A 27,575-nucleotide genomic window follows, 5' to 3' on the forward strand; every position below is an offset into this window, starting at 1 on the left:
AGGGCATGTAACCCATCATATGTCACAAACACGCTTACTCTGTCCTTACATCACCATTCAACTAGAACACAGAGATACTATGACACCATTCGGTATATCTGTTCTCATATCAACATTCGCCGCTTACTCCACATCACTCTAAGTAATCACTGCTGGTTACACACCCCCCAGCGAGGCGTTCTCTTCAGGCCTAACGCAGCCACATCCGATCTGGATAAATTCGGCCAGAACGAACACATACTCCTGACCTCTCAACCACCACACCCACCGCTAGAAAGCAGCTATCACACCGATGCCGCACGAGCTGTACACATACCCAGTGCTGACGCGCACCTTTTGACTATCTCCTCTCTCTCTACTGATATGAACTTCGGTTCCCAAGGGCGTTCAACCTACCAGCGCCTTCAGACCATACCAATGGTATATAAGGCGCTATATAAGTGCAAAATAACAATAACAATAACAATTCAATCCTTTTGGTGTCGAACCTTTGACCGGTCACCGGAAGAGATTACGGAGGCCATAAGGGGGCCGCCGAATGGAAAGTTTCCTGGGATCCGATAGGTTTTTGTGCCGAATTATACCAGGAATTCCAAGATTCCCTCGACCCCCTATATGTTACAGCTGTGGGAGGAGGCATGGCGGAAGGGGGTACTGCCTGACACTATCCGGAAAGTGATCATTATTCTTTTGAAGCCTGACAAACAGATTGAGGACTGCGGTTCGTATAGGCCTTTGTCCCTTATTAACACTGATGCAAAGGTATTTGCGAAGGTCCTAGCATCCAGGCTATCTCCATTGATGCTCTACATGGTCCATCCTGACCAGTCGGGCTTTGTTCCCGGTCGCTCGACAGCCCTGAACATGCAGAGTCTATATGGCGTGATGGCGATGACCCTTTCGAATTCTAGCACCGTAGCAGTGTCATTGGATATGAGGAAGGGATTTGACACAGTGTCCTGGCTTTTTCTGTATCAGTTATTAGCCAACTATGGGTTTGACCCCAGTGTATATCATGGGCCTTGCTCCTGTACACCTCCCTTTATGCAAGGGTGCGTGCAAATGGGATGCTGTCTCCGGTGGTGTAACTGGAGGGTAGCACCAGGCAGGGCTACCCCCTGTCACTCCCCCCTGTTTGCCTTGATTATTGAACCTCTTGCTGATAGGATTAGAGATAAGTATGTTATGGCGGGCATATGGCTAGGAGGGAGGTCTGAAACGATATCACTCTATGCTGATGATATACTCTTTTATATTCAGGACCCGGAACTCGATCTGTCCACACTGATTACGGTAGTGACGGATTCCGGTAGATACTCTGGTCTTCATCTTAATGCCGACAAGTCGGAGATATTTCCTTTAACAAATGCAATACCTGTATTAGTGGACACTTGGGGTCTGAGATTGTCGGAACATGGTTTCCTCTATTTGGGGATATTGATAACCAGAGCAGATTGGCAGAGCAGATGCTGACTCTCAACTACGAGTTGTATTTGACTGCCGTGGTATCAAAATTTCTAAAATGCGGTCATATTCCCATTTTGCTGGCTGGACGGTTATCCCTGATCAAGATGATCATTTTGCCCAAGTTTTTGTATGTGTTTCGGAATATTCCGTTGTGACCTGGGCAGGCATTCTTTATTTGGCTATGGCGTGCTCTGCGTTTTTGTGGGCCAATTGGTAGGATCGGTTCAAATGAGATGGGCGCATCTCGCCAGACCGTATGTTGCGGTGGGGAGGGAGGTTGGCAGCGCCAGATTGGGAGCTTTACTACTTGATTGCGCAGGTTCACTTTGCGACCTATTGGGTGGGTGCGATGTCGGGCTCCCCACTTGTTTGCCTGGAGAGGCTGCTTGCCAGTGTTCCGTACCGGCCCTCCAACCATTTAGACTCATTGGGAGCCACGTGGGCAGCTTGGTGACGGTTTAACGCTAGACTGGGCATCTTTGGTCCCGATGATAAGCAGATGCCATTGTGGCGGCTGTCGGTGTTGACACCCATGATTGACAGAGACATTGCAGCAAGTGGATGCACCGTGCGTGTTTGTCCTTGTATATTTGTGTGTGGATGTACAGTTTGTGGATTGGAATACTATTAAGGATCATATGGGGGATGATCCCCTGCAATTGTTATACTATTATTGCATGAGGGTTGCTGTCATGGCACGCTGGCCAGTGTTCCCGGTAGAGCCTGCTTCACATCTGTGGTTGAAATATATATTATCTAACCCTGGTACCAAGAATGATGTCTCTACACTTTACACATTGGCACAGGCTAGGGATACTTCGGCTGATCTTCAAGTAGACTTTAGCGATCAGCAGTGGTAGCATACATGTCATTTGACTAAAGGGCTTTCACTCAATTTGAAATTTTGTTTAAAACAGTTTAAGACTCTTAACAGACTGTATTAATCCCAGAAGGTGGATAGTACATTTGGTGCTCAGAATGCTAAGAACTGCCACAGATATCACAAGGAGAAAGTGATGTTTATACACATGTGTTGGGGGTGTCCTAGGCTGAGTGGTTATTGGGCTTCGAATATGCCAGCCTTTGACTGACATATTGGGTCATCAGCACAATCTTGAGGTAGAGGATTGTTTGTTGGAGTTCACGAGTAAATAAGCAAAGAGAAAGCAGCGGTTTCTGAATTTGGGGTTGCTGCTTGCTAAGAGAGCCATAATTATGCCTTGGTCCTGGAGTGGGCTGCACACTCAAGAAGGTTGGCTACACAATGTCATGTGGGCGAATGATACGGAGGAACTGTTGCCACCAAAGAGCCGCCCTAAGAATGTTTGGCAGGACTTTTGTCACTTTCTTATGAGACACTAATGTTGGGGAGACCTGGGAAGATATGTTGTACGTAATGAGGGCAATGTGATGGTGCAATGCACCTCCGGTGTAACTGTCTGCTCTTTCACTGTTTGCCCTGTCGATGTCCTGCTGTCGGTTCACCAAGTGTTTGATAAATATAAGGTTACAAAAAAAGAAGAATTACGAGTCTGGGACTCGCGCCCTAATGAGGATATAAAATACAGTGACATTTACCGGAGAAGATACAGGGTCTTAGGGACCCAAAGAAAAGGAAAGTAGAACCAGAAGGAATCCAGAGAAAGGAGCAACCCCCTAGAAACCTGGGACGTTTACCTGGAAGAACACCCGAAACATTGGGAACTTTTCTGTTGGCAAGAGTTACTATGAACACTTTACTTTGAAAGAGACCAGCCCTGCACAGTTGATTCAGGTTACTAGCGTTAGGGACAGAAGTAGGGTTTTGGGACACAGTGGTAACAGACATTTTGTTTTGACATCCTGACGCATTCCTTAGTTTACTTTGAGGCAGGAAACCCCGCCTAGAATGTGGGGATAGAGAGGCATTTATCCAACCCTTTCATCGCCAAAAATATGCTTCTGCACCCTTACACCCCTCAGAACCCTGCACCAATGGTGCTTCTGGAAGCACTGCCCTGGATGTATAGGTAACCAACCCAGTGTGCAGTGCTATTGTGTTTGTGGGAGGCCCTCTCTCCAGTGCTATTGTGTTTGTGGGGAGCCCTCTCTCCAGTGCTATTGTGTTTGTGGGAGGCCCTCTCTCCAGTGCTATTGTGTTTGTGGGAGGCCCTCTCTCCAGTGCTATTGTGTTTGTGGGAGGCCCTCTCTCCAGCGCTATTGTGATTGTGGGAGGCCCTCTCTCCAGTGCTATTGTGTTTGTGGGAGGCCCTCTCTCCAGCGCTATTGTGTTTGTGGGAGGCCCTCTCTCCAGTGCTATTGTGTTTGTGGGAGGCCCTCTCTCCAGCGCTATTGTGTTTGTGGGAGGCCCTCTCTCCAGTGCTATTGTGTTTGTGGGGAGCCCTCTCTCCAGCGCTATTGTGTTTGTGGGGAGCCCTCTCTCCAGTGCTATTGTGATTGTGGGAGGCCCTCTCTCCAGTGCTATTGTGTTTGTGGGAGGCCCTCTCTCCAGTGCTATTGTGTTTGTGGGAGGACCTCTCTCCAGTGCTATTGTGGTTGTGGGGAGCCCTGTCTCCAGTGCTATTGTGTTTGTGGGAGGCCCTCTCTCCAGTGCTATTGTGTTTGTGGGGAGCCCTCTCTCCAGTGCTATTGTGTTTGTGGGAGGCCCTCTCTCCAGTGCTATTGTGTTTGTGAGGAGCCCTCTCTCCAGTGCTATTGTGTTTGTGGGAGGCCCTCTCTCCAGTGCTATTGTGTTTGTGGGAGGCCCTCTCTCCAGTGCTATTGTGTTTGTGGGGAGCCCTCTCTCCAGTGCTATTGTGTTTGTGGGAGGCCCTCTCTCCAGTGCTATTGTGTTTGTGGGAGGCCCTCTCTCCAGTGCTATTGTGTTTGTGGGAGGCCCTCTCTCCAGTGCTATTGTGTTTGTGGGGAGCCCTCTCTCCAGTGCTATTGTGTTTGTGGGAGGCCTTCTCTCCAGTGCTATTGTGTTTGTGGGGAGCCCTCTCTCCAGTGCTATTGTGTTTGTGGGAGGCCCTCTCTCCAGTGCTATTGTGTTTGTGGGGAGCCCTCTCTCCAGTGCTATTGTGTTTGTGGGAGGCCATCTCTCCAGTGCTATTGTGTTTGTGGGAGGCCCTCTCTCAAGTGCTATTGTGTTTGTGGGAGGCCCTCTCTCCAGTGCTATTGTGTTTGTGGGAGGCCCTCTCTCCAGTGCTATTGTGTTTGTGGGAGGCCCTCTCTCCAGTGCTATTGTGTTTGTGGGGAGCCCTCTCTCCAGTGCTATTGTGTATGTGGGGAGCCCTCTCTCCAGGGCTATTGTGTTTGTGGGAGGCCCTCTCTCCAGTGCTATTGTGTTTGTGGGAGGCCCTCTCTCCAGTGCTATTGTGGTTGTGGGGAGCCCTCTCTCCAGTGCTATTGTGTTTGTGGGAGGCCCTCTCTCCAGTGCTATTGTGTTTGTGGGGAGCCCTCTCTCCAGTGCTATTGTGTTTGTGGGAGGCCCTCTCTCCAGTGCTATTGTGTTTGTGGGAGGCCCTCTCTCCAGTGCTATTGGAGGCAAGTACATGCCTTTAAATCCAGACATGCCAGCCCTGCCCTCAATGCATTGTAAGTGGGAATGGGAAAGACTAACCACAGAAGGAGCTCTTTTCCTATTTCCATGGCTGCCTTGATGGGTGAGCGGGACACTGATTGGCTACTGGCAGATTCCGTCCTTGTTCCCAGCCATCTGATTGGATAGCAATTCTCTCCCGCATGCGATCATTGTATCTGGCATTTCTGGTGAAGCTGCTGATCTCAAGAGTGTAGTTCAAATGGAGCCCCCTTTTGATAATCATTAGCTGGATGAAACGTAGGAATTCGGGGACCCGTTTATTAATGTATAGTTACAAGAAATGGAAATTATCTATGAAACCCCATAACATGGACAGAAATGTAGTCAGTAAATTCTCTTCTGATTTCCACATATCGATCAAGGTGATGCAGGGAAACTGTAAGGACCCTCCACTGGTGAGGGAGAGCAACACAAACTGCAGGTTATAGAATCTAATCCTCCCGATATAGCTCAGATGGTTAACGTGCAACATGCTGGTTACAAGTATACATTCCAGAACGATTGCCCAGTGGGTTAATGTGCCTACAACAGAGGTGTATGCACAAACTGCATTTTCCTGTCACAGGTAGTCTCCAGTATAGCAGTGTCAGGATCTTTGTGGTGGTCCATGGCACTGGTGTATTGTGGTGGCCTTAGCGGTTAGAACCGTGGTTTCTGGGAGTCATGACAATAGTAGTATTCTGGCACCTTGGTGTTGTTGCACTCCTGTTCATAATTGGTCGCTAGGGACCCACGTGAGGATTGTAGTGGAGGAGGAGTTTCTGAAATTTAGTCCATTCTAAGATGTCCACCATGTTGGCTTTTTCTTCCCTTAGGTGCCTGTTTTGGAAGGATTCTCCCAATTCAAGATGGCCGTTGCTTAGATGCCCTCTTCCTTTCACAAGGCTTGCTAGAGTGATTATGTATTCAGTGACAGGATGGTGATGTGTAATAACTCTTTGAATCCTCCATATAGAGCTTTTCTTCCTTTAGGTGCCTGTTTTGGAAGGATTCTCCCAATTCAAGATGGCCGTTGCTTAGACGCCTCTTCCTCTCACAAGACTTGCTAGAGTATTTATGTAGCTGGTGACAGGATGGTGGTGTGCAACAACTCGGGTCCTACATGTTTTCTGCTGGACTCCTCATTACTTGATTACTTGCTTCTTGAAGCTCAATTCACCTCTCGTCCATGGTCCCACAGATTTCCCCCACAGGGGGTTGCCCTTTTGAGCAGTCTGCATCCTTCTGTTCTGCCACTGAGATTTGCTCCCCAAGCTGCATGCAGCTGCAGAGGTCTTACTCCTACTTTCTGTAACACATCGATGCTTGTGTTGCTTTTCACGCTCTTTAGCAACAGCGCCCCCTGCTGCTGGGGTTTCCTTTTTCTGGGAAAATAGTTGGCCAGCATTTTCATGGACAGGAGACCCTTTGTCAAATAATCATACTCTGGGGTAATTCGGCTCCTTCATCTAACATATGCCATGTGGTGAATAACAGATTATTCTCTTTATATTAGGGCAAGGAGTACCTTTAATAATGTGAGTTTTTTTTATTTTATGAACAGGTCCACTTATTGTCAGCACCGTCTTTTCATTAAGAACCAAAGGAAAGCAAGACCTGAGTCCCACGGACACGCTGGATGCGGTGAGAATTCACGGTAGGCATCGCGCATTAGCTGTGATCTGCAGTCGCACACATATATGTATTGTCAACACATGATAATGCAGACATTCCACTCTCCCACCACATCCACCCACGCGGATCTCAAGGAGAGAATGTGAGAAGTTTGTTGATTACAAGTGTTACCTGGTCAAATTCACAACATTTGAATGGTGACATGGGTGGTAGGAAGAAGAAGCCGAGAGGGAGGGAAAGGAATGATGCCAGAGAATAAGAGAGGACTGGAAGACAGAAAGGAATACAGGAAATAAGGGATGGATGTGTGAAGGAAGAGCGGAAAGCAGTAAGTGGAAAGGAGGGTGAGAGGGAGAGAAAGGCACAGGTGGAATGGTGCAGGGAGGAAGGCACAGGTGGAATGTGGCAGGGAGGAAGGCGGAGATGGAATGCGGCAGGGAGGAAGACGGAGATGGAATGCGGCAGGGAGGAAGGCGGAGATGGAATGTGGCAGGGAGGAAGGTGTAGATGGAAATCCGCAGGGAGGAAGGTGGAGATGGAATGCGTCAGGGAGGAAGGCAGAGATTGAATGCAGCAGGGAGGAAGACAGAGATGGAATGCGGCAGGGAGGAAGGCAGAGATGGAATGCAGCAGGAGGCAGAGATGGAATGCGGCAGGGAGGAAGGCAGAGATGGAATGCCACAGGGAGGAAGGCAGAGATGGAATGCCACAGGGAGGAAGGCCGAGATGGAATGCGGCAGGGAGGAAGGTGGAAATGGAAATCCACAGGGAGGAAGGTGGAGGTGGAATGCGGCAGGGAGGAAGGCAGAGATTGAATGCGTCAGGGAGGAAGACAGAGATGGAATGCGGCAGGGAGGAAGGCAGGGATGGAAATCCGCAGGGAGGAAGGCAGAGATGGAAATCCTCAGGGAGGAAGGCGGGGATGGAATGCGGCAGGGAGGAAGGCAGAGATGGAATGCCACAGAGAGGAAGGCAGAGATGGAATGCCACAGGGAGGAAGGCAGAGATGGAATGCGTCAGGGAGGAAGGCGGAGATGGAATGCGGCAGGGAGGAATGCAGAGATGTAATGCGGCAGGGAGGAATGCAGAGATGTAATGCGGCAGGGAGGAAGGCGGAGATGGAATGCGGCAGGGAGGAAGGTGGAGATGGAAATCCGCAAGGAGGAAGGTGGAGATGGAATGCGTCAGGGAGGAAGGCAGAGATTGAATGCAGCAGGGAGGAAGAAAGAGATGGAATGCGGCAGGGAGGAAGGCAGTGATGGAATGCAGCAGGAGGCAGAGATGGAATGCGGCAGGGAAGAAGGCAGAGATGGAATGCCGCAGGGAGGAAGGCAGAGATGGAATGCCACAGGGAGGAAGGCAGAGATGGAATGCGTCAGGGAGGAAGGCAGAGATGGAATGCGGCAGGGAGGAAGGCGGAGATGGAATGTGGCAGGGAGGAAGGTGGAGATGGAAATCCGCAGGGAGGAAGGTGGAGATGGAATGCGGCAGGGAGGAAGCCAGAGATTGAATGCGACAGGGAGGAAGACAGATGGAATGCAGCAGGAGGCAGAGATGGAATGCAGCAGGGAGGAAGGCAGGGATGGAAATCAGCAGGGAGGAAGGCGGGGATGGAATCCCACAGGGAGGAAGGCAGAGATGGAATCCCACAGGGAGGAAGGCAGAGATGGAATGCGTCAGGGAGGAAGACAGAGATGGAATGCGGCAGGGAGGAAGGCGGAGATGGATTGCCACAGGGAGGAAGGCAGAGATGGAATGCGACAGGGAGGAAGGTGGAGATGGAATGCGGCAGGGAGGAAGGCACAGATGGAATGCAGCAGGGAGGAAGGCGGAGATGGAATGCGGCAGGGAGGAAGGCGGAGATGGAATGCGGCAGGGAGGAAGGCAGAGATGGAATGCGGCAGGGTGGAAGGCAGAGATGGAATGCTGCAGGGTGGAAGGCAGAGATGGAATGCCATGGTGGAAGGTGGGGTTGTAATGTGGCAGGGAGGAAGGCGCAGATGGAATGCGGCAGGGAGGAAGGCGGGGATGGAATGCAACAGGGAGGAAGGTGCAGATGGAATGCGGCAGGGAGGAAGGCAGAGAGGGAATGCGGCAGGGAGGAAGGCAAAGATGGAATGCGTCAGGGAGGAAGGCAGAGATGGAATGCGGCATGGAGCAAGACAGAGATGGAATGCGGCAGGGAGGAATGTGGAGATGGATTGCCACAGGGAGGAAAGCAGAGATGGAATGCGGCAGGGAGGAAGGCACAGATGGAATGCAGCAGGGAGGAAGGCACAGATGGAATGCGGCAGGGAGGAAGGCACAGATGGAATGCAGCAGGGAGGAAGGCGGAGATGGAATGCGGCAGGGAGGAAGGCAGAGATGCAATGCGGCAGGGTGGAAGGCAGAGATGGAATGCTGCAGGGTGGAAGGCAGAGATAGAATCCAGCAGAGTGGAAGGCGGAAATGGAATGCCATGGTGGAAGGTGGGGTTGGAATGTGGCAGGGAGGAAGGCACATATGGAAATCCGCAGGGAGGAAGGCAGGGATGGAATGTGGCAGGGTGGAAGGCGGAGATGGAATGCCACAGGGTGGAAGAGAAAGATTAAGCACAGATTCTGTCAAAAAATTGACTCTTTGTTCAGCTTTTCAACTGCATCAAACTTATCACTGAGCAAAGCAAGAGCCAGGACCTCCTAATCACCATTGCAGTTGCTCTTTGAGTTACTAAAGAACTCACATGTTGGTAGCATGGGCTGAGTTAAAAAGCTTTCCATAGAGTAATTAATGCTTAAAGCAAACAGTAATGATGCAAAAAAGGTGAACCTAACACTTTAGATGCCAATAAACCAAGGGCCTGCAACCTGCTGCTCTCCAGAGGTTTTGATTATGACTCCCATGATCCCTCTCCATTGACCATTGATGGCAAGGGCTGATGGGAGCTGTAGTCATAAACATCTCGTGAGCCAAAGGTTGCAGACCCATGTGTTAAGCAGATATGTTCTTAAACACTTTTTGTTCTTTTACAAAGTGGGAGCAGTCAAAGAAGATGAAGCCAATAAAGAAAGGGACGGTAGGAAATAAATACAAGTTAAACATTAAAGAAGCGCTTGAGCCTTCTAAGGGGGAACTGGTGTATTTTGTAAAGCTGGAGAGAGTCTCATTTTAATCAAAATCGTAATTTAGCTGCAGTCAGCTGTTACATGTTGACATACACGTAGGTGGCACCTTGCCACCTAATGTTCATCATTAGCACGGTACAGTGTATACACCGCCTTTTGCCCTGCACTGTTGCATTCCACCATGAAAAGTGAGTAAACGCTGCCTGACAACCGCTTGCCATGCTCGCATGTCGGGCAGGGTTTAATTGAAACACATTGTGTATAGGCGCTATATAAATAAACTATCATATCATATCATAATTGCAATTGTGAACACTTCGTACCATGCATGCATGGCAGGCAGCACATACAATCTATCCCTAAGGGATCCGCCTGCTTTATGCTGTTGCATAAAGCTTGCAGACCCCATAGGGATGTCCAGCATTTGTGGCGGCATAAAATGCATGCCCGTGCAAATGCCAGAGCATTTGTATCGCGGAGAGGAAGGAAGACAGTGGAAACGCAGGTTGCGTTCTGCCCCTCCACCATACAAATGGACAAAAAGGGGAGTGGTATAAGAAACATGCATAAAAGCGTTAAGCAACCTTTTCCGCATTGTTGTTACTTTACACCCCCCATGAACATGAGCCCCTGAGTGTCCTGCTTGTTGGGGAGTAGAAAGACAGTTCCATGATTAAAGTGTCCTCGGGACAATTCTTGCAAATGAAATGAAAGAGAATATTGGGTTCTAATAATTATTTGTCTTAACTGTGGAAAAGCGGGATAAATCTGGTCCCTGGCAGTTGGAGCTAGTTTGAGTTTGTTCCAGCAAGCGTAGTGGTCTGCTGCCTTCTCATACAATTACTCTCTTAATTTGGTCCTCCTTATCCTCAGCATCATGTCAGTGGTGATTTCCCCTCCTTATCCTCAGCATCATGTCATTGGTGATTTCCCCCTCCTTATCCTCAACATCATGTCATTGGTGATTTCCCCCTCCTTATCCTCAACATCATGTTATTGGTGATTTCCCCCCCTTTATCCCCAGCATCATGTCATTGGTGATTTCCCCCTCCTTATCCTCAGTATCATGTCATTGGTGATTTACCCCTCCTTATCCTCAGCATCATTGTGTTGGTGATTTCCCCCTCCTTATCCTCAGTATCATGTCATTGGTGATTTCCCACTCCTTATCCTCAGTATCATGTCATTGGTGATTTTCCCCTCCTTATCCTCAGCATCATTGTGTTGGTGATTTCCCACTCCTTATCCTCAGTATCATGTCATTGGTGATTTTCCCCTCCTTATCCTCAGCATCATTGTGTTGGTGATTTCCCCTCCTTTATCCTCAGCATCATGTCATTGGTGATTTCCCCCTCCTTATCCTCAGTATCATGTCATTGGTGATTTCCCCCTCCTTATCCTCAGTATCATGTCATTGGTGATTTCCCACTCCTTATCCTCAGTATCATGTCATTGGTGATTTTCCCCTCCTTATCCTCAGCATCATTGTGTTGGTGATTTCCCCCTCCTTATCCTCAGTATCATGTCAGTGGTGATTTCCCACTCCTTATCCTCAGTATCATGTCATTGGTGATTTTCCCCTCCTTATCCTCAGCATCATTGTGTTGGTGATTTCCCCCTCCTTATCCTCAGTATCATGTCATTGGTGATTTCCCCCTCCTTATCCTCAGTATCATGTCATTGGTGATTTCCCCCTCCTTATCCTCAGCATCATGTCAGGGTTTATTTTCCCCTCCTTATCCCCAGCATCATGTCATTGGTGATTTCCCCCTCCTTATCCTCAGTATCATTGTGTTGGTGATTTCCCCCTCCTTATCCTCAGCATCATGTCTGTGGTCCTTGCCCCCTCCTTATCCTCAGCATCATGTCCGGGGTCATTTCCCCCTCCTTATCCTCAGCATCATGTCATTGGTGATTTCCCCCTCCTTATCCTCAACATCATGTCATTGGTGATTTCCCCCCCTTTATCCTCAGCATCATGTCATTGGTGATTTCCCCCTCCTTATCCTCAGTATCATGTCATTGGTGATTTCCCCCTCCTTATCCTCAACATCATGTCATTGGTGATTTCCCCCCCTTTATCCTCAGCATCATGTCATTGGTGATTTCCCCCTCCTTATCCTCAGTTTCATGTCATTGGCGATTTACCCCTCCTTATCCTCAGCATCATTGTGTTGGTGATTTCCCCCTCCTTATCCTCAGTATCATGTCATTGGTGATTTCCCCCTCCTTATCCTCAACATCATGTCATTGGTGATTTCCCCCCCTTTATCCTCAGCATCATGTCATTGGTGATTTCCCCCTCCTTATCCTCAGTATCATGTCATTGGCGATTTACCCCTCCTTATCCTCAGCATCATTGTGTTGGTGATTTCCCACTCCTTATCCTCAGTATCATGTCATTGGTGATTTTCCCCTCCTTATCCTCAGCATCATTGTGTTGGTGATTTCCCACTCCTTATCCTCAGTATCATGTCATTGGTGATTTTCCCCTCCTTATCCTCAGCATCATTGTGTTGGTGATTTCCCCTCCTTATCCTCAACATCATGTCATTGGTGATTTCCCCCCCCTTTATCCTCAGCATCATGTCATTGGTGATTTCCCCCTCCTTATCCTCAGTATCATGTCATTGGTGATTTCCCCCTCCTTATCCTCAGTATCATGTCATTGGTGATTTCCCACTCCTTATCCTCAGTATCATGTCATTGGTGATTTTCCCCTCCTTATCCTCAGCATCATTGTGTTGGTGATTTCCCCTCCTTATCCTCAACATCATGTCATTGGTGATTTCCCCCCCTTTATCCTCAGCATCATGTCATTGGTGATTTCCCCCTCCTTATCCTCAGTATCATGTCATTGGTGATTTCCCCCTCCTTATCCTCAGTATCATGTCATTGGTGATTTCCCACTCCTTATCCTCAGTATCATGTCATTGGTGATTTTCCCCTCCTTATCCTCAGCATCATTGTGTTGGTGATTTCCCCCTCCTTATCCTCAGCATGATGTCTGTGGTGATTTCCCCCTCCTTCTCCTCAGCATCATGTCATTGGTGATTTCCCCCTCCTTATCCTCAGCATCATTGTGTTGGTGATTTCCCCCTCCTTATCCTCAGTATCATGTCATTGGTGATTTCCCCCTCCTTATCCTCAGTATCATGTCATTGGTGATTTCCCACTCCTTATCCTCAGGATCATGTCAGGGTTTATTTTCCCCTCCTTATCCCCAGCATCATGTCATTGGTGATTTCCCACTCCTTATCCTCAGTATCATTGTGTTGGTGATTTCCCCCTCCTTATCCTCAGCATCATGTCAGTGGTCCTTTCCCCCTCCTTATCCTCAGCATCATGTCCGGGGTCATTTCCCCCTCCTTATCCTCAGCATCATGTCCGGGGTCATTTCCCCTCCTTATCCTCAGCATCATGACAGTGGTCATTTCCCCCTCCTTATCTTCAGCATCATGTCCGGGGTCATTTCCCCCTCCTTATCCCCAGCATCATGTCATTGGTGATTTCCCCCTCCTTATCCTCAGCATCATGTCACTTGTGATTTCCCCTCCTTATCCTCAGCATCATGTCATTGGTGATTTCCCCTCCCTATCCTCAGCATCATGTCAGGGGTCATTTCCCCCTCCTTATCCTTACCATCCTGTCATTGGTGATTTCCCCCTCCTTATCCTCAGCATCATGTCAGTGGTCATTTCCCCTCCTTATCCTCACCATCATGTCATTGGTGAGTTCCCCTCCTTATCATCAGCATGATGTCTGTGGTGATTTCCCCCTCCTTATCCTCAGCATCATGTCAGTGGTCATTTCCCCTCCTTATCCTCAGCATCATGTCATTGGTGATTTCCCCCTCCTTATCCCCAGCATCATGTCGGTGGTAATTTCCCCTCCTTATCCTCGGCATCATATCATTGGTGATTTACCCCTCCTTATCCCCAGCATCATGTCAGTGGTCATTTCCCCTCCTTATCCCCAGCATCATGTCAGTGGTAATTTCCCCTCCTTATCCTCAGCATCATATCATTGGTGATTTCCTACTCCTTATCCCCAGCATCATGTCAGTGGTCATTTGCCCTCCTTATCCTCAGCATCATGTCATTGGCGATTTACCCCTCCTTATCCCCACCATCATGTCAGTGGTCATTTCCCCTCCATATCCTCAGCATCATGTCTGTGGTGATTTCCCCCTCATTATCCCCAGAATCATGCCAGTGGTCATTTCACCCTCCTTATCCTCAGCATCATGCCAGTGGTCATTTCCCCCTCCTTATCCTTAGCATCATGCCAGTGGACATTTCCCCCTCCTTTTCTTCTGCATCATGTCATTGGTGATTTCCCCCTTCTTATCAGCATCATGTTATGTTATGTTATTTTGCATTTATATAGCGCCTTATATACCATTGGTATGGTCTGAAGGCGCTGGTAGGTTGAACGCCCTTGGGAACCAAAGTTCAGATCAGTAGAGAGAGTAGAGAGAGTCAAAAGGTGCGTGTGAGCACCGGGTATGTGTGCAGCTCGTGCGGTATTAGTGTAATAGCTGCTTCTTAGTGGTAGGTGTGGTGGTTGAGAGATCTGTTCATTCTGGCAGGATTTATCCAGACCGGATATGGCTGCGTTAGGCCTGAGGAGAACGCCTGGCTGGCGGGTGTGAAACCAGCAGTGTTTACTTAGAGTGATGTGGAGTGAGTGGCGGATGTTGGTATGAGGACAGTTATACCGAATGGTGTCATAGTATCTCTGTGTTCTAGATGAGTGCTGATGTAAAGGAGAGAGTAAGCGTGGTGGTGTGATATGATGGGTTATATGCTCTTTCAAACGTTCTCTGCATTCCAAACCATACTGTATACATCACGCAATTCTATGCGCTCCAGTCCGTTCCAGGCACTCCTATCCACTCCATGCACCCCAGTCTGCTCCATACACTCCAGTCCGCTCCACGCACTCATCCCTTCTACGCACTCATCCCTTCTACGCACTCATCCCTTCTACGCACTCATCCCTTCTACGCACTCATCCCCTCTACGCACTCATCCCCTCTACGCACTCATCCCCTCTACGCACTCATCCCTCTACTCACTCATCCCCTCCCCGCACTCATCCGCTTTAAGCACTCATGCTTTTCCGGCATTCAACAGCAATATCCTGTTCTATATATTCATCTCTACACTCATCTGTTCTATAGCTTCATCTGCTCTGTATACTCATCCTCTCTGTACACTCATCCGCTCCATATACTCGTCCGCTCCATATACTCGTCCGCTCTATCCACTCGTCCGCTCTATCCACTCGTCCGCTCTATCCACTCGTCCGCTCTATCCACTCGTCCGCTCTATCCACTCGTCCGCTCTATCCACTCGTCCGCTCTATCCACTCGTCCGCTCTATCCACTCGTCCGCTTTATCCACTCGTCCGCTCGATCCACTCGTCCGCTTGATCCACTCGTCCGTTCTATACACTCATCCGTTCTATACACTCATACGCTCTATACATTCGCCAGGTCTGTAAATTCATCTGCTCCAGCGATCTACACACTCTCCGCACTTCCGTATTCATCCGCTATCTACACTCATGCGCTCCACATACTCATCTGTTTTACACACTCATCCGGTTTACGCTCATCCGTTCTGCACATTCATCTGTTTTACGCACTCCTGCGTTCTACTCGCTTCTCTGTATTTACGCACTCATCCGCGTTACACGCTCATCCGATCTACACACCCAGCGGCTCTACACACTCATCCGCTCAACATGTTCATCCATTCTATACACTCATCCGATCTACATATTCATTCGATTTCTACACTCATTCGAACTATATAGTTATCTGTTCTTCCATTCATGCATTCTTCTACTCGGCGCATTCATCTGTTCCACCTGCTTCATCCATTCTAACTGTTTCCTCCACGCCATTCACTTTGTTCACTCCTCATGCATTCTGTCCATTTCAGGAGTTACATCTCTTTACTGTTTTCGTATGATTTACTCTTATTAACCATTTCACTGCATTGATCTACTTTATTCGTTTAATTCTGTTTGTCCTTCTAGTTTATATTAGGGGTTATTCGCTGTCAATTTCTCGCATCAGGTAGTTAGTTGGATTGGTGTCGTTGAGTCAGGGGTAATGTCCCCCGCCTTATCCTCAACGTCATGTCAGGGGTCATTTCCCCCACCTTTTTCTCAACATCTTGCTCATAGCCTCACAGTGTTTCTTACGTCACTGGGATGGAATCTTTTAATATCTGCCCTTATGTTACGGTCCTTTTTGATTAGATCCTTGCAGCAGATCATTTCTTCCTGTAAGGGTGCAGAAGTAGACCCGCCAATGATCTCTGCCTGAATGCCAGATCCTTCTCATTGGGACGCCTGCTCCCCCCCCCACACACTCCCACTCACTGGCCTGACTCCTTTGGTCCCATGCCCTCACCCACCTATGAGGCAAAAAACCTTGGGATCGTCTTTGACTCCTCTCTCTCTTTCTCGCCACACATCATGGACCTTGCCAAGAAGTCCAACTTTCAGCTTCATCTCCTCAGGGGCATTCTATATTTCCTCACCTTACCCCAGAAGCTCAATGTCCTGGTTCTCTCTAGGTTTGACTACTGCAATAGCCTCTTCCTCAACCTGCCTCTTTCCTCCCTTCACCCCCTCCAACTAATCCAGAATCAGACTGCCAGACTTATACTTGCCCTTAAGCCCAGGGTCTGCATCTCTCCAGCCCTAAAACCTCTCCACTGGCTTCAGGTGACTGCAAGGATCAAAATCAAAACCCTTTGCATCATCCACAAGGCTGTCTGGGGCCGGGGACTTCTCTACATACAGTTTTCTCTCCCTCAAATACCTCCCAGCCAGACTCTGTTGGTCTTCTGGCTCCCACTCTCTGCAGGTGAAACGTTTCTCCAAGCAGAGCGTGGGAGGTAGATCCCACTCCTCGGCTGGTTCCTCCCTCTGGAACAGCCCCCCTACCCCCTCAGACTTGAGCCGGATCTGCTTAAGTTTCCGGAAACTTCTCAAGACCTTCCTTTTCTCCTCTTCCTTTCCTCTCCCCCTCACTTGCTGAACTTGCCACTGCAACTGGGGCTCGTTCCCTTCAGAGTCATACAGGGGCTAGACCACCTCTCCCCCACCAGTCCCCTCCAGCATCCTTTGCCAGCACTTGTCCTCGGGCTCCTTTCCCAGACTATCCCAGTATCCCAACTTAGTCCTCCCTGTCCACTGTACTCTTCCTCCCCTCCCCTCCCCCTCTTTCCCCTGGCACTTGCTGCCTTGGCCTGACCAGCACTTGCCCTCCCCACTTCCTGCACTTCTTCCTCTACCCACCACCCCCTTGCACTTATCACCTTGTCATGCACTTGCACGGTAGGATTGTCATAAGGCCAATATAACTGTTCTTTGTTGTTGTATCTTGTCTTGTTGCATCTGTTTCCCTGCCTCAAACAAATCTTAGGATAGTGTCAGAATATCCATCAAAAGAAAAACAGTCCCCGTCCTATGTCCCAAACCTATTTCCGTCAGTTACACTTGAACAGAAAACTATATATTTATTTCCACCCTGACTCCAGAAAGGTGGCTCCTTCCTTCTGGATGGTTTTAGGCTTTTTGTGACTGTTGAGGGAATATCCCTCTTCCCCTGGCCGTCACTAGGCCTTTCGATACACTTCCCCAGGCAACCCTTCTTTATAGTTGAGAGGGGAGGCCTCCCTTCCCCAGGCAACTCTTTACAGTTCCACGCAGATCGAGAGGGGAGGTCTCCCTTCCCCAGGCAACTCTTTACAGTTCCACACAGATTGAGAGGGGAGGTCTCCAGGCACCTCTTTACAGTTCCACACAGATTGAGAGGGCAGGTCTCCCTTCCCTAGGCAGCTCTTTACAGTTCCACACAGATTGAGAGGGTAGGTCTCCCTTCCCCGGGCACCTCTTTACAGTTACACGCAGATTGAGAGGGGAGGTCTCCCTTCCCCAGGCACCTCTTTACAGTTCCACACAGATTAAGAGGGGGGGTCTCCCTTCCTCAGGCAGCTCTTTACAGTTCCACACAGATTGAGAGGGGAGGCCTCCCTTCCCCTGGCACCTCTTTACAGTTCCACACAGATTGAGAGGGGAGGTCTCCCTTCCCCTGGCAACTCTTTACAGTTCCACACAGATCGAGAGGGGAGGTCTCCCTTCCCCAGGCACCTCTCTACAGTTAGACACAGATTGAGAGGGGAGGCCTCCCTGCCACAGGCAACTCTTTACAGTTCCACACAGATTGAGAGGGGAGGTCTCCCTTCCCCGGCAACTCTTTACAGTTCCACACAGATTGAGAGGGGAGGTCTCCCTTCCCTAGGCACCTCTTTACAGTTCCACACAGATGGAGAGGGAAGGTCTCCCTTCCCCAGGCAGCTCTTTACAGTTCCACACAGATTGAGAGGGGAGGTCTCCCTTCCCCAGGCAACTCTTTACAGTTCCACGCAGATGGAGAGGGGAGGTCTCCCTTCCACAGGCAGCTCTTTACAGTTCCACGCAGATCGAGAGGGGAGGTCTCCCTTCCCCAGGCACCTCTCTACAGTTAGACACAGATTGAGAGGGGAGGTCTCCCTTCCCCAGGCACCTCTCTACAGTTACACACAGATTGAGAGGGGAGGTCTCCCTTCCCCAGGCAACTCTTTACAGTTCCACGCAGATTGAGAGGGGAGGTCTCCCTTCCCCAGGCACCTCTTTACAGTTCCACGCAGATTGAGAGGGGAGGTCTCCCTTCCCCAGGCAGCTCTTTACAGTTAGACACAGATTGAGAGGGGAGGTCTCCCTTCCCTAGGCACCTCTTTATAGTTCCTCACAGATCGAGAGGGGAGGTCTCCCTGCCCCAGGCAACTCTTTACAGTTCCACACAGATTGAGAGGGGAGGTCTCCCTTCCCCGGGCAACTCTTTACAGTTCCACACAGATTGAGAGGGGAGGTCTCCCTTCCCTAGGCACCTCTTTACAGTTCCACGAAGATCGAGAGGAGAGGTCTCCCTGCCCCAGGCAACTCTTTACAGTTCCACACAGATTGAGAGGGGAGGTCTCCCTTCCCCGGCAACTCTTTACAGTTCCACACAGATTGAGAGGGGAGGTCTCCCTTCCCTAGGCACCTCTTTACAGTTCCACGCAGATTGAGAGGGGAGGTCTCCCTTCCACAGGCAGCTCTTTACAGTTAGACACAGATTGAGAGGGGAGGTCTCCCTTCCCCGGGCTCCTCTTTACAGTTCCACACAGATTGAGAGGGGAGGTCTCCCTTCCCCGGGCAGCTCTTTACAGTTACACACAGATTGAGAGGGGAGGTCTCCCTTCCCCAGGCACCTCTCTACAGTTCCACACAGATCGAGAGGGGAGGTCTCCCTGTCCCAGGCACCTCTTTACAGTCCCACACAGATGGAGAGGGGAGGTCTCCCTGTCCCAGGCACCTCTTTACAGTTCCACACAGATGGAGAGGGGAGGTCTCCCTTCCCCAGGCACCTCTTTACAGTTCCACACAGATTGAGAGGGAAGGTCTCCCTTCCCCAGGCAGCTCTTTACAGTTCCACACAGATCGAGAGGGGAGGTCTCCCTTCCCCAGGCAACTCTTTACAGTTCCACACAGATCGAGAGGGGAGGTCTCCCTTCCCCAGGCACTTCTTTACAGTTAGACACAGATCGAGAGGGGAGGTCTCCCTTCCCCAGGCAGCTCTTTACAGTTCCACACAGATCGAGAGGGGAGGCCTCCCTTCCCCGGGCACCTCTCTACAGTTCCACACAGATTGAGAGGGGAGGCCTCCCTTCCCCGGGCACCTCTTCACAGTTCCACGCAGATTGAGAGGGGAGGCCTCCCTTCCCCAGGCACCTCTTTACAGTTCCACGCAGATTGAGAGGGGAGGTCTCCCTTCCCCAGGCACCTCTTCACAGTTCCACGCAGATTGAGAGGGGAGGTCTCCCTTCCCCAGGCAGCTCTCTACAGTTCCACGCAGATTGAGAGGGGAGGCCTCCCTTCCCCAGGCACCTCTCTACAGTTCCACGCAGATTGAGAGGGGAGGCCTCCCTTCCCCAGGCACCTCTCTACAGTTCCACGCAGATTGAGAGGGGAGGCCTCCCTTCCCCAGGCACCTCTCTACAGTTCGACGCAGATTGAGAGGGGAGGCCTCCCTTCCCCAGGCACCTCTCTACAGTTCCACACAGATTGAGAGGGGAGGCCTCCCTTCCCCGGGCACCACTTTACAGTTCCACACAGATTGCGAGGGGAGGTCTCCCTTCCCCGGGCACCACTTTACAGTTCCACACAGATTGCGAGGGGAGTTCTCCCTTCCCCGGGCACCTCTTTACAGTTCCACACAGATCGAGAGGGGAGCTCTGCCTTCCCCGGGCACCTCTTTACAGTTCCACACAGATCAAGAGGGGAGCTCTCCCTTCCCGGGCACCTCTTTACAGTTCCACGCAGATCGAGAGGGGAGGTCTCCCTTCCCCGGGCACCTCTTTACAGTTCCACGCAGATCGAGAGGGGAGGTCTCCCTTCCCCGGGCACCTCTTTACAGTTCCACGCAGATTGAGAGGGGAGGTCTCCATTCCCCTGGCACCTCTTTACAGTTCCACGCAGATCGAGAGGAGAGGCCTCCCTGCCCCTGGCACCTCTTTACAGTTCCACGCAGATCGAGAGGGGAGGCCTCCCTTCCCCAGGCAACTCTTTACAGTTCCACGCAGATCGAGAGGGGAGGTCTCCCTTCCCCAGGCAACTCTTTACAGTGCCACGCAGATCGAGAGGGGAGGTCTCCCTCCCCAGGCACCTCTTTACAGTTCCACGCAGATCGAGAGGGGAGGTCTCCCTTCCCCGGGCACCTCTTTACAGTTCCACGCAGATCGAGAGGGGAGGTCTCCCTTCCCCGGGCACCTCTCTACAGTTCCACGCAGATCGAGAGGGGAGGTCTCCCTTCCCCGGGCAACTCTTTACAGTTCCACGCAGATGGAGAGGGGAGGTCTCCCTTCCCCGGGCACCTCTTCCCTGCCTCAAAAGAATCCAATGAAACATCAGGATGTCACATAGTCAGTCACTGTCAGTCACTCTCGTGTCTGACTCTTAACCTAGATCTAATGTACATGGACGTTCCCTCAACTGAAGAAATAGTGAAACGTTCCTTGCAAACAAAAAGTTCCAAATGTCTCTGGTTGTTAATAAATTAAAACAAATGTTCCCTTCGAAAGAAATAATGTTACAATATCCAAGCTCCTTTCCCCTGGATTCTTTCTTCTTCCACTTAACTACCAACGAGCCTGTTCCCTTAGTATCGGTACTGCTTTAGTTTTCACTTGTGCCAGGCGAAGTATTCCCATGTCCCTGGTTTCTTTCAGACTTTCACAGAGTTCAAAACAATAATCCGTTAGCCATGTTAGGCAGAATCACCTACAGTACCCTTTGGGAACAATACAGGTAATTAGGGTTACAAGGGTAAGCACAATGTCACCTTTGGTACAAGCCTGTATGTACTACACAGTTATAGTGGTAGTGATGGCTGAGCAGCCAGACTTATCTCAAGAGCAAGTGAGCAGTATCAAATAGTTACGGACAGCAATTACTATGATTCAGGCAAACACTGACTCAAGGTTTTCAAGTAAAAGAATATACATTTATTTCACTCTTCTGTTTTATAACATTTCACTATTATAAGCAGTCTAAAAATAACTTTCTTAATACACCACACCACTTCCCTTAAATTCCAGACAAGTTGAGCTCACAAAATGAAGTGGGAGCAAAATGGCACTCCAGCAATTTAAAAGGGGGGAAAGACAAAAGTTAACAGAAATGGATCCACCAACAGGTAAGTGCTCAGGGCAAGCGAACGAGAGACTACAATGATAAAATTCAATAGAAAAGGCTTAGGGCCAAAGTCAATGGGTCAAAAGTCTTTTGCTCAAGATCCCACAGTTCAGGGTAGTTCGCTGTAAAATTTGTGCACGGATTGCGGACAAGGTTGGTTGGCAGAAAAGTTAGTTCAAAGAGAAGAGAAGGACAAGCCCTCGGTTTGGAGAAACATTTCAAACACTTTCACCACGGTTGAACGAAACGAACAACCGGATTTGCACAGTACCTTAAAACGGAGAGGGAGATGTAGCTGAGGCGGATGTTTCTGGTAGTTCCTGCAGGCTCATGGTTCCTGAAGCGACTGTTGGACTGACAAGAAGTAGGAAGACTGGAGGGTCCTGCACTACCCAGGGAAGAAACCAGCAGCAGAGCAAAGCAACAAATAAAAGGTGCGCACCTTAAAACCCAAGCAGGGTCCGACCTTCCTGGCTATCCGGCCCACTGTAGCTCTGTACAGCGAATTCAACCAGAGGAGGGGTCCTGGCTTGAAGTTTGGGCGAACTGGTTGGTCCCACCAGCTGAAGGGAAGATGTTTCTGGGGTGTACTGGGTCTGTGGTTTAAAGTGACTAAAATAAAGTTAATGGCAACTATATCTTTTCTGGGCTACAGTAGTCAGCCCCAGAAAATGGAGTCAGTGGGAAGTCTCAAAGACAACCCTGTGTCACTGCGCTGAAGGTGCTGTGTAACACACATGAAAAATATGATGCCATGGAGTAGGTGAGGCTCCATTGCCCAAGATCACAACAAAAAGTAGAAACACACATAGCAAAACACATTTAAGAGTGGGAAAAAGGCTCACACTCTTACCAGGTGAAAAAAATAAACCCCAGAAATCCAGCAAAGCTGCTGAGGGACTCATTAGGTAAGGGAAATCAGCCATTAATGAGAATTCTCCCTAACAAGTAAAGGGAGTTGTCTTCCTTTCACTGGCCTTTTTAAACTTCCTCAATTATGTGCAACGAAACGTTCAGGCTTCCTGTGAACCCTTTTCTGATTCACTCCGGGGATAGCTCTGGTTTACTCTCCAGCCAAACACTAGCCAGGAACATATATTCAACAGTCTTTAAGGGCTCCTTTTCTTTATCTTGCTGGGTCCCAGATCCTGTATTTTCTCAGATAAAGTTGACCTTACACTTTGGCTCTCACATGGGCGCAGATCCCAGACTCGCAATGCAGTAGTGTGCCAGCTTGGTGTACTCTCCTGCCAAGCATATGAAGCTTCCTTGCCTGTCTCTGCTTTCAGAATCCCAGGCCCTCTTATTCTCTTGCTCTCATATTGGCGCGGGTCCCAGACGCGCAAACTCTTCTCATGGTCCCAGACCCCCTTATTCTGCTCTCTGTTCTCACTCCCTGTCTTCCGCGGACCTCTAGTCTCTCTTGGTCTGCCCGCGTACCTTTGTGCTTGGTTTGCATATTCCGAGCAGCTGGACGTCTGCTTGAGGGTCTAGGAGCGTTTGGGTGCTTCCTTTCATCTGTCTCAGCTTTGCAGCATTCTTCACCTCCACCATAGTGCCTTTCTTTCACCCGCATCTCCCTAGATCCTGGAACGCCCGGTGGGTTGTTCAGGTAATGATCTGCGTAGCCCCCGTGTCATGGGCTACACTCGGTCCTTATAACTTCTCCGTACACAGCGTTCTGTTCTCCGCTTCTGCTGTAAATGCTTTGGCGTACCTGGCAGGTCCTTTCAGGAGAGGGTTTCTATTTCACCTGGTTCCCCTCCTCTATTGGATTAGGCTGGCTTTATCTTCACGGCTGCACTAACACTCCTCTTTTAAATAATTGGTGTATTGTTTTCTCCCTTTCTCTTTCTTGTTATTGTATTTCAACAGGTCATTACCAGTTCAAAGCCCTTCCCTTCGGACTACGGTCGGCACCCAGGGTATTCACCAAGTGCCTCGCACCGGTGGCGGCGCAGCTGCGCCGCGAGGGGATTCACGTCTACCCCTACCTGGACGACTGGCTCATCCGCGCCAAGATGAGGGAGCTCGCCGTGGTCCACACGGCAAGGACCGTCCAACTCCTCACGGACCTGGGATTCTCCGTGAACTACGCCAAATCCCACCTGGTGCCCGCGCAAGTCGCACTGTTTCTGGGAGCGAGGCTCGACACAGTGTCCCTTCTGGCCTCCCCGTCGGAGGAGAGGACCAGGACCATCTTGGGCAAGGTACAACGGATGTTGGTGGCCGACGCGGCCAAAGTGAGGTCCATCAAGTCCCTCCTCGGGATGATGTCTTCCTGCATCTACCTCATTCCCATGTGCAGGCTCCGGATGCGCCCGTTGCAAGAATTCCTGGATGCGCGCTGGATCCAGACGACGGGCAGCTTCGAGGAAAGGATCAAGCTCGACGAGAGTTTCCGACGAGCGATACGGTGGTGGGGCACCCGCGCGCATCTGACGGCGGGCATGGACTTCCAGACCCTAGCCCACCAGGAGACTGTGACCACGGATGCCTCCCTGGAAGGGTGGGGAGCGCACACCGAAAATCTGCACGCAAGGGGACTCTGGCTCCCGACGGAGAAGTCCCTGCATATCAACGTCCTGGAGCTCCGTGCAGTGTTTTGGGCCCTCAGGTCCTTCCTTCCGTCCCTCAAGGGCAAGGTGGTGAGGATCTTCACCGACAACACCACCACCATGTTTTACATCAGGAAACAGGGCGGAACCAGGTCCCCAGCGCTGTCCAAGGAGGCGCAGGACCTGTGGCATTGGGCCGTCGCCCAAGGGATTTTTCTGGTGCCGTTTCATCTGGCAGGGATAAAAAACACCATCGCCGACTCACTCAGCAGGGAGCTGCGCTCGTGCCACGAGTGGGAACTACGGCAGGATCTGGTGGATCGCCTCTTCCGACGGTGGGGCACACCCCAGATCGACCTGTTCGCGACGGCGACGAACACCAAGTGCCGGAGGTTCGCCAGCAGGTTTCCCCAGACGAGGAGCATGGGCGATGCTTTCTCGTTCCCCTGGGAGGGCCTGTTCCTCTACGCGTTCCCTCCCTTGCCTCTGCTAATCCGGCTCGTCAACCAGCTCAAGAGGTCACGGTGCAGGATGATCCTCGTCGCACCTGCGTGGCCGAGGCAGATATGGTTCCCGGACCTTCTGGACTTGTCAGCGTCCCCGCCGATCAAGCTGCCGGCGGACGCGGATCTACTCTCCAGGGAAGGAGGCGCCATCCTCCACCACGACCCGAAGTCGCTGAACTTGCAGGCCTGGCTCCTGCAGCGCTAGAGTTTGGAGGATACGACATACCGGCCGATTGCAGAGAGGTTCTTGCAAAGGCCAGGGCGTCCTCGACTCTTAAATGCTACGGACACAAATGGAAGAGGTTCTCTGTCTGGTGCCACGCACAGAAGATTAACCCTCTACGGATTACGGCTCCCCAAGTACTGCCGTACCTGCTGACGCTGGCCAAAGCTGGTCTGGCACACGCGTCCATCAAGATTCATCTTGCTGCGATCTCCCGATACACCAAAACCACGGGGCGGACGTCCTTGTGGTCTCATCGTCTGGTGAAAGAGTTCATGAAGGGACTGTTCAGATCGTTCCCGCCGGTGAAGGCTCCGGCCCCGGCGTGGGAGCTCAACGTGGTGCTGACCAAGCTCATGGGACCTCCGTTCGAGCCTCTGCACTCGGCCCCGTTGAAGTTTCTATCGTGGAAAACAGCTTTTCTTGTGGCCATCACCTCCGCACGACGAGTGGGAGAGATCCAGGCCCTTTCCTGCAAGGCCCCGTACTTGACTTTCCACGACACGAGGGTAGTGCTCAGGACGCACCCCTCCTTCATGCCCAAGGTACCGTCGGACTTCCAGCTCAACGAACCCTTGGTGTTACCTGTGTTCTTCCCGTCGCCTTCATCGCCGGCTGAGAGGACTTTGCACTCGCTGGATGTAGCTAGAGCGCTGAAGTTCTACGTGGACCGCACGAAGGGTTTTCGGAAGACGTCACAACTCTTTGTGAACTTTGGACCTGTCAATCAGGGGAAGGCTCTCTCGAAGGCTTCCATCTCCAGATGGCTCTCCGGCTGTATCATGTGCTGTCACCGGTTGGCAAACCGACCGCTGCCTGGCCGTCCGAGAGCCCATTCCACCAGAGCGATCGCAGCTACCACGGCGTTCCTATCTGGTGTGCCCCTGCTGGACATATGCAGGGCTGCTACGTGGAGGTCGACGCACACCTTCACGAAATTCTACTGCGTCGACCGGGATTCCAGGGAGGAGTCCAGGGTCGGCCAAGCAGTGCTGCGCAACCTGTTCGCCTGAGGTGAGCCTGGTGAGGAGGTAAGATGCTTAATGTTGAGTTGATGTGATGCTTAATGTTGAGCCTTTGCCACCTCCCGTGGTTGTGCATGTGTGTACTGCTATGTATTCTTTATTCATGAGCATGTGAATCCATGCCAGACCCCATGCTGGAGAAGGAACAAGTTACTTACCTGTAACTGTTGTTCTCCAGCATGGGTCTGGCATGGATTCACATGCGAACCCTCCCGCCTACCCCTCTGCGGCTCTTCACTTGGTCATACTGCCACTTCACGTGCTTCCAAATCTGAAGATGGCTGCCAGAGGCGGTGCTTAGGTAGAGGGCAGTCATTGGCTGTGGTCAGTATGACGCAGAGACCAGTGATTGGTTATTACTGCGAAAGACAGATCAGAAACGAAACTGATACTGGTTTTTTCTTTACCGAGGATTCCCAGCCTGACGACGGGGAATATTCATGAGCATGTGAATCCATGCCAGACCCATGCTGGAGAACAACAGTTACAGGTAAGTAACTTGTTCCTTCTGTGAGGTGTATGATATGATAGGTTATTTATAACGCGATTAATACCCAGAGGTTTCTAAGCGCGGACCCAGGGATCGAACCTGTGATGCTCCGTGCCATCTTGCTTCCAAGGCGAGCATGTTGCCCCTGAGTTATCCTCCCGAGAGGTAATGCTCCCTTCCCAAACGATTATGGAAAGATGTGCACTTTAATACATATGTAAGGAAAAAATAAATAATTATGGGGAAAGGAAACTGGAGGAACAAAAAGGAAAAAGGGGGTAAGGTGGTAAGAAGGAAGAGGCAGAATGAGGGAAGGAGAGATGCTAAGAGATGGAGGAAAACTGGGATTAATGGAGGAACGGTAGTGTGGACAGAGACAGAGGAAACACCAGACAACCAGGGAGAGAATGCTATAGTGAGGGGGGTTGCATAGAAACACAGCGACAGGGCTTAATTTTGGGTCTGGCCTCGCAGGTCGAAACTCCAATTGCTAAACGATTCATAGCGTGATATGAACTAATATTTCTTGCTGCTATGCTATGAAGCCCCGATGATATGCTGTAGATTTGTAGTTTTTTCAGGAAAATGTGTGGTCCCAGATAAGCCCTCCCAGATCTCCTAGATGTTACCAAGGCAAGTTCCTGTCCCCTCCGGGCATCACTCGCCCAGAAGCAGTAATGCAAAGAAGACTGATTAGATTCAGTACACCCAAAGCCAAGCTAAATACATAGACTTGCACAACACGAGCAATTGTACTTGTGTCTGGGATTCCAAGACAACCTCCACCCCAGTGGAGAAAGGGATGGAATGTGAAGAGTTGAGCCCCAGAAGTACCATGAAAAGACTATTAGCCATTCTAGGGTACAAGTAGCAATTCTCCAAAAAAACCAACTACGCAAGGAGAGGAAGCCCCCCGACAGCACGCAGACAAAAAATACAAGTTCCTAGATTGTAGAGGGAATGAGGCCCAGGGAAATACAGAATCACAGAGTTCAATCTTGAAGGGCTTGCAATGAAAGGAGGCAGAAAATAAGTTCCAAAGCAATTCTAAACACAAATTCCGCAAAGAAAAAAATAACAGGTGCAAGTTTTATTACATTTGCACAATCCAAAACCCAAACTCCAATCTGAGGCTTTAAACAGGCAGTCCAGAACAAAAAAGTTCACCGTAGAGGGGCGAGGAGTGAAAAAACAAAAACAAAGGTG

At 50.4% G+C, this 27,575-nt stretch overlaps 1 protein-coding gene across 1 annotated transcript in view; it reads left to right on the forward strand.

The window, feature by feature from the left end:
- The window catches only part of LOC138489499 (zinc finger protein 271-like), a 521,160-nt gene that overhangs the window by 55,289 nt on the left and 438,296 nt on the right, over positions 1–27,575 (forward strand). The window contains exon 3 of the mRNA XM_069617242.1: positions 6,594–6,686. Coding sequence (XP_069473343.1) covers positions 6,594–6,686 — 93 coding nt within the window. The remainder of the gene's footprint in view (positions 1–6,593; positions 6,687–27,575) is intronic.

Source organism: Ambystoma mexicanum, chromosome 9, assembly GCF_040938575.1.
Source record: "Ambystoma mexicanum isolate Mex_15411 chromosome 9, UKY_AmexF1_1, whole genome shotgun sequence".
NCBI classification, from domain to species: domain Eukaryota; kingdom Metazoa; phylum Chordata; class Amphibia; order Caudata; family Ambystomatidae; genus Ambystoma; species Ambystoma mexicanum.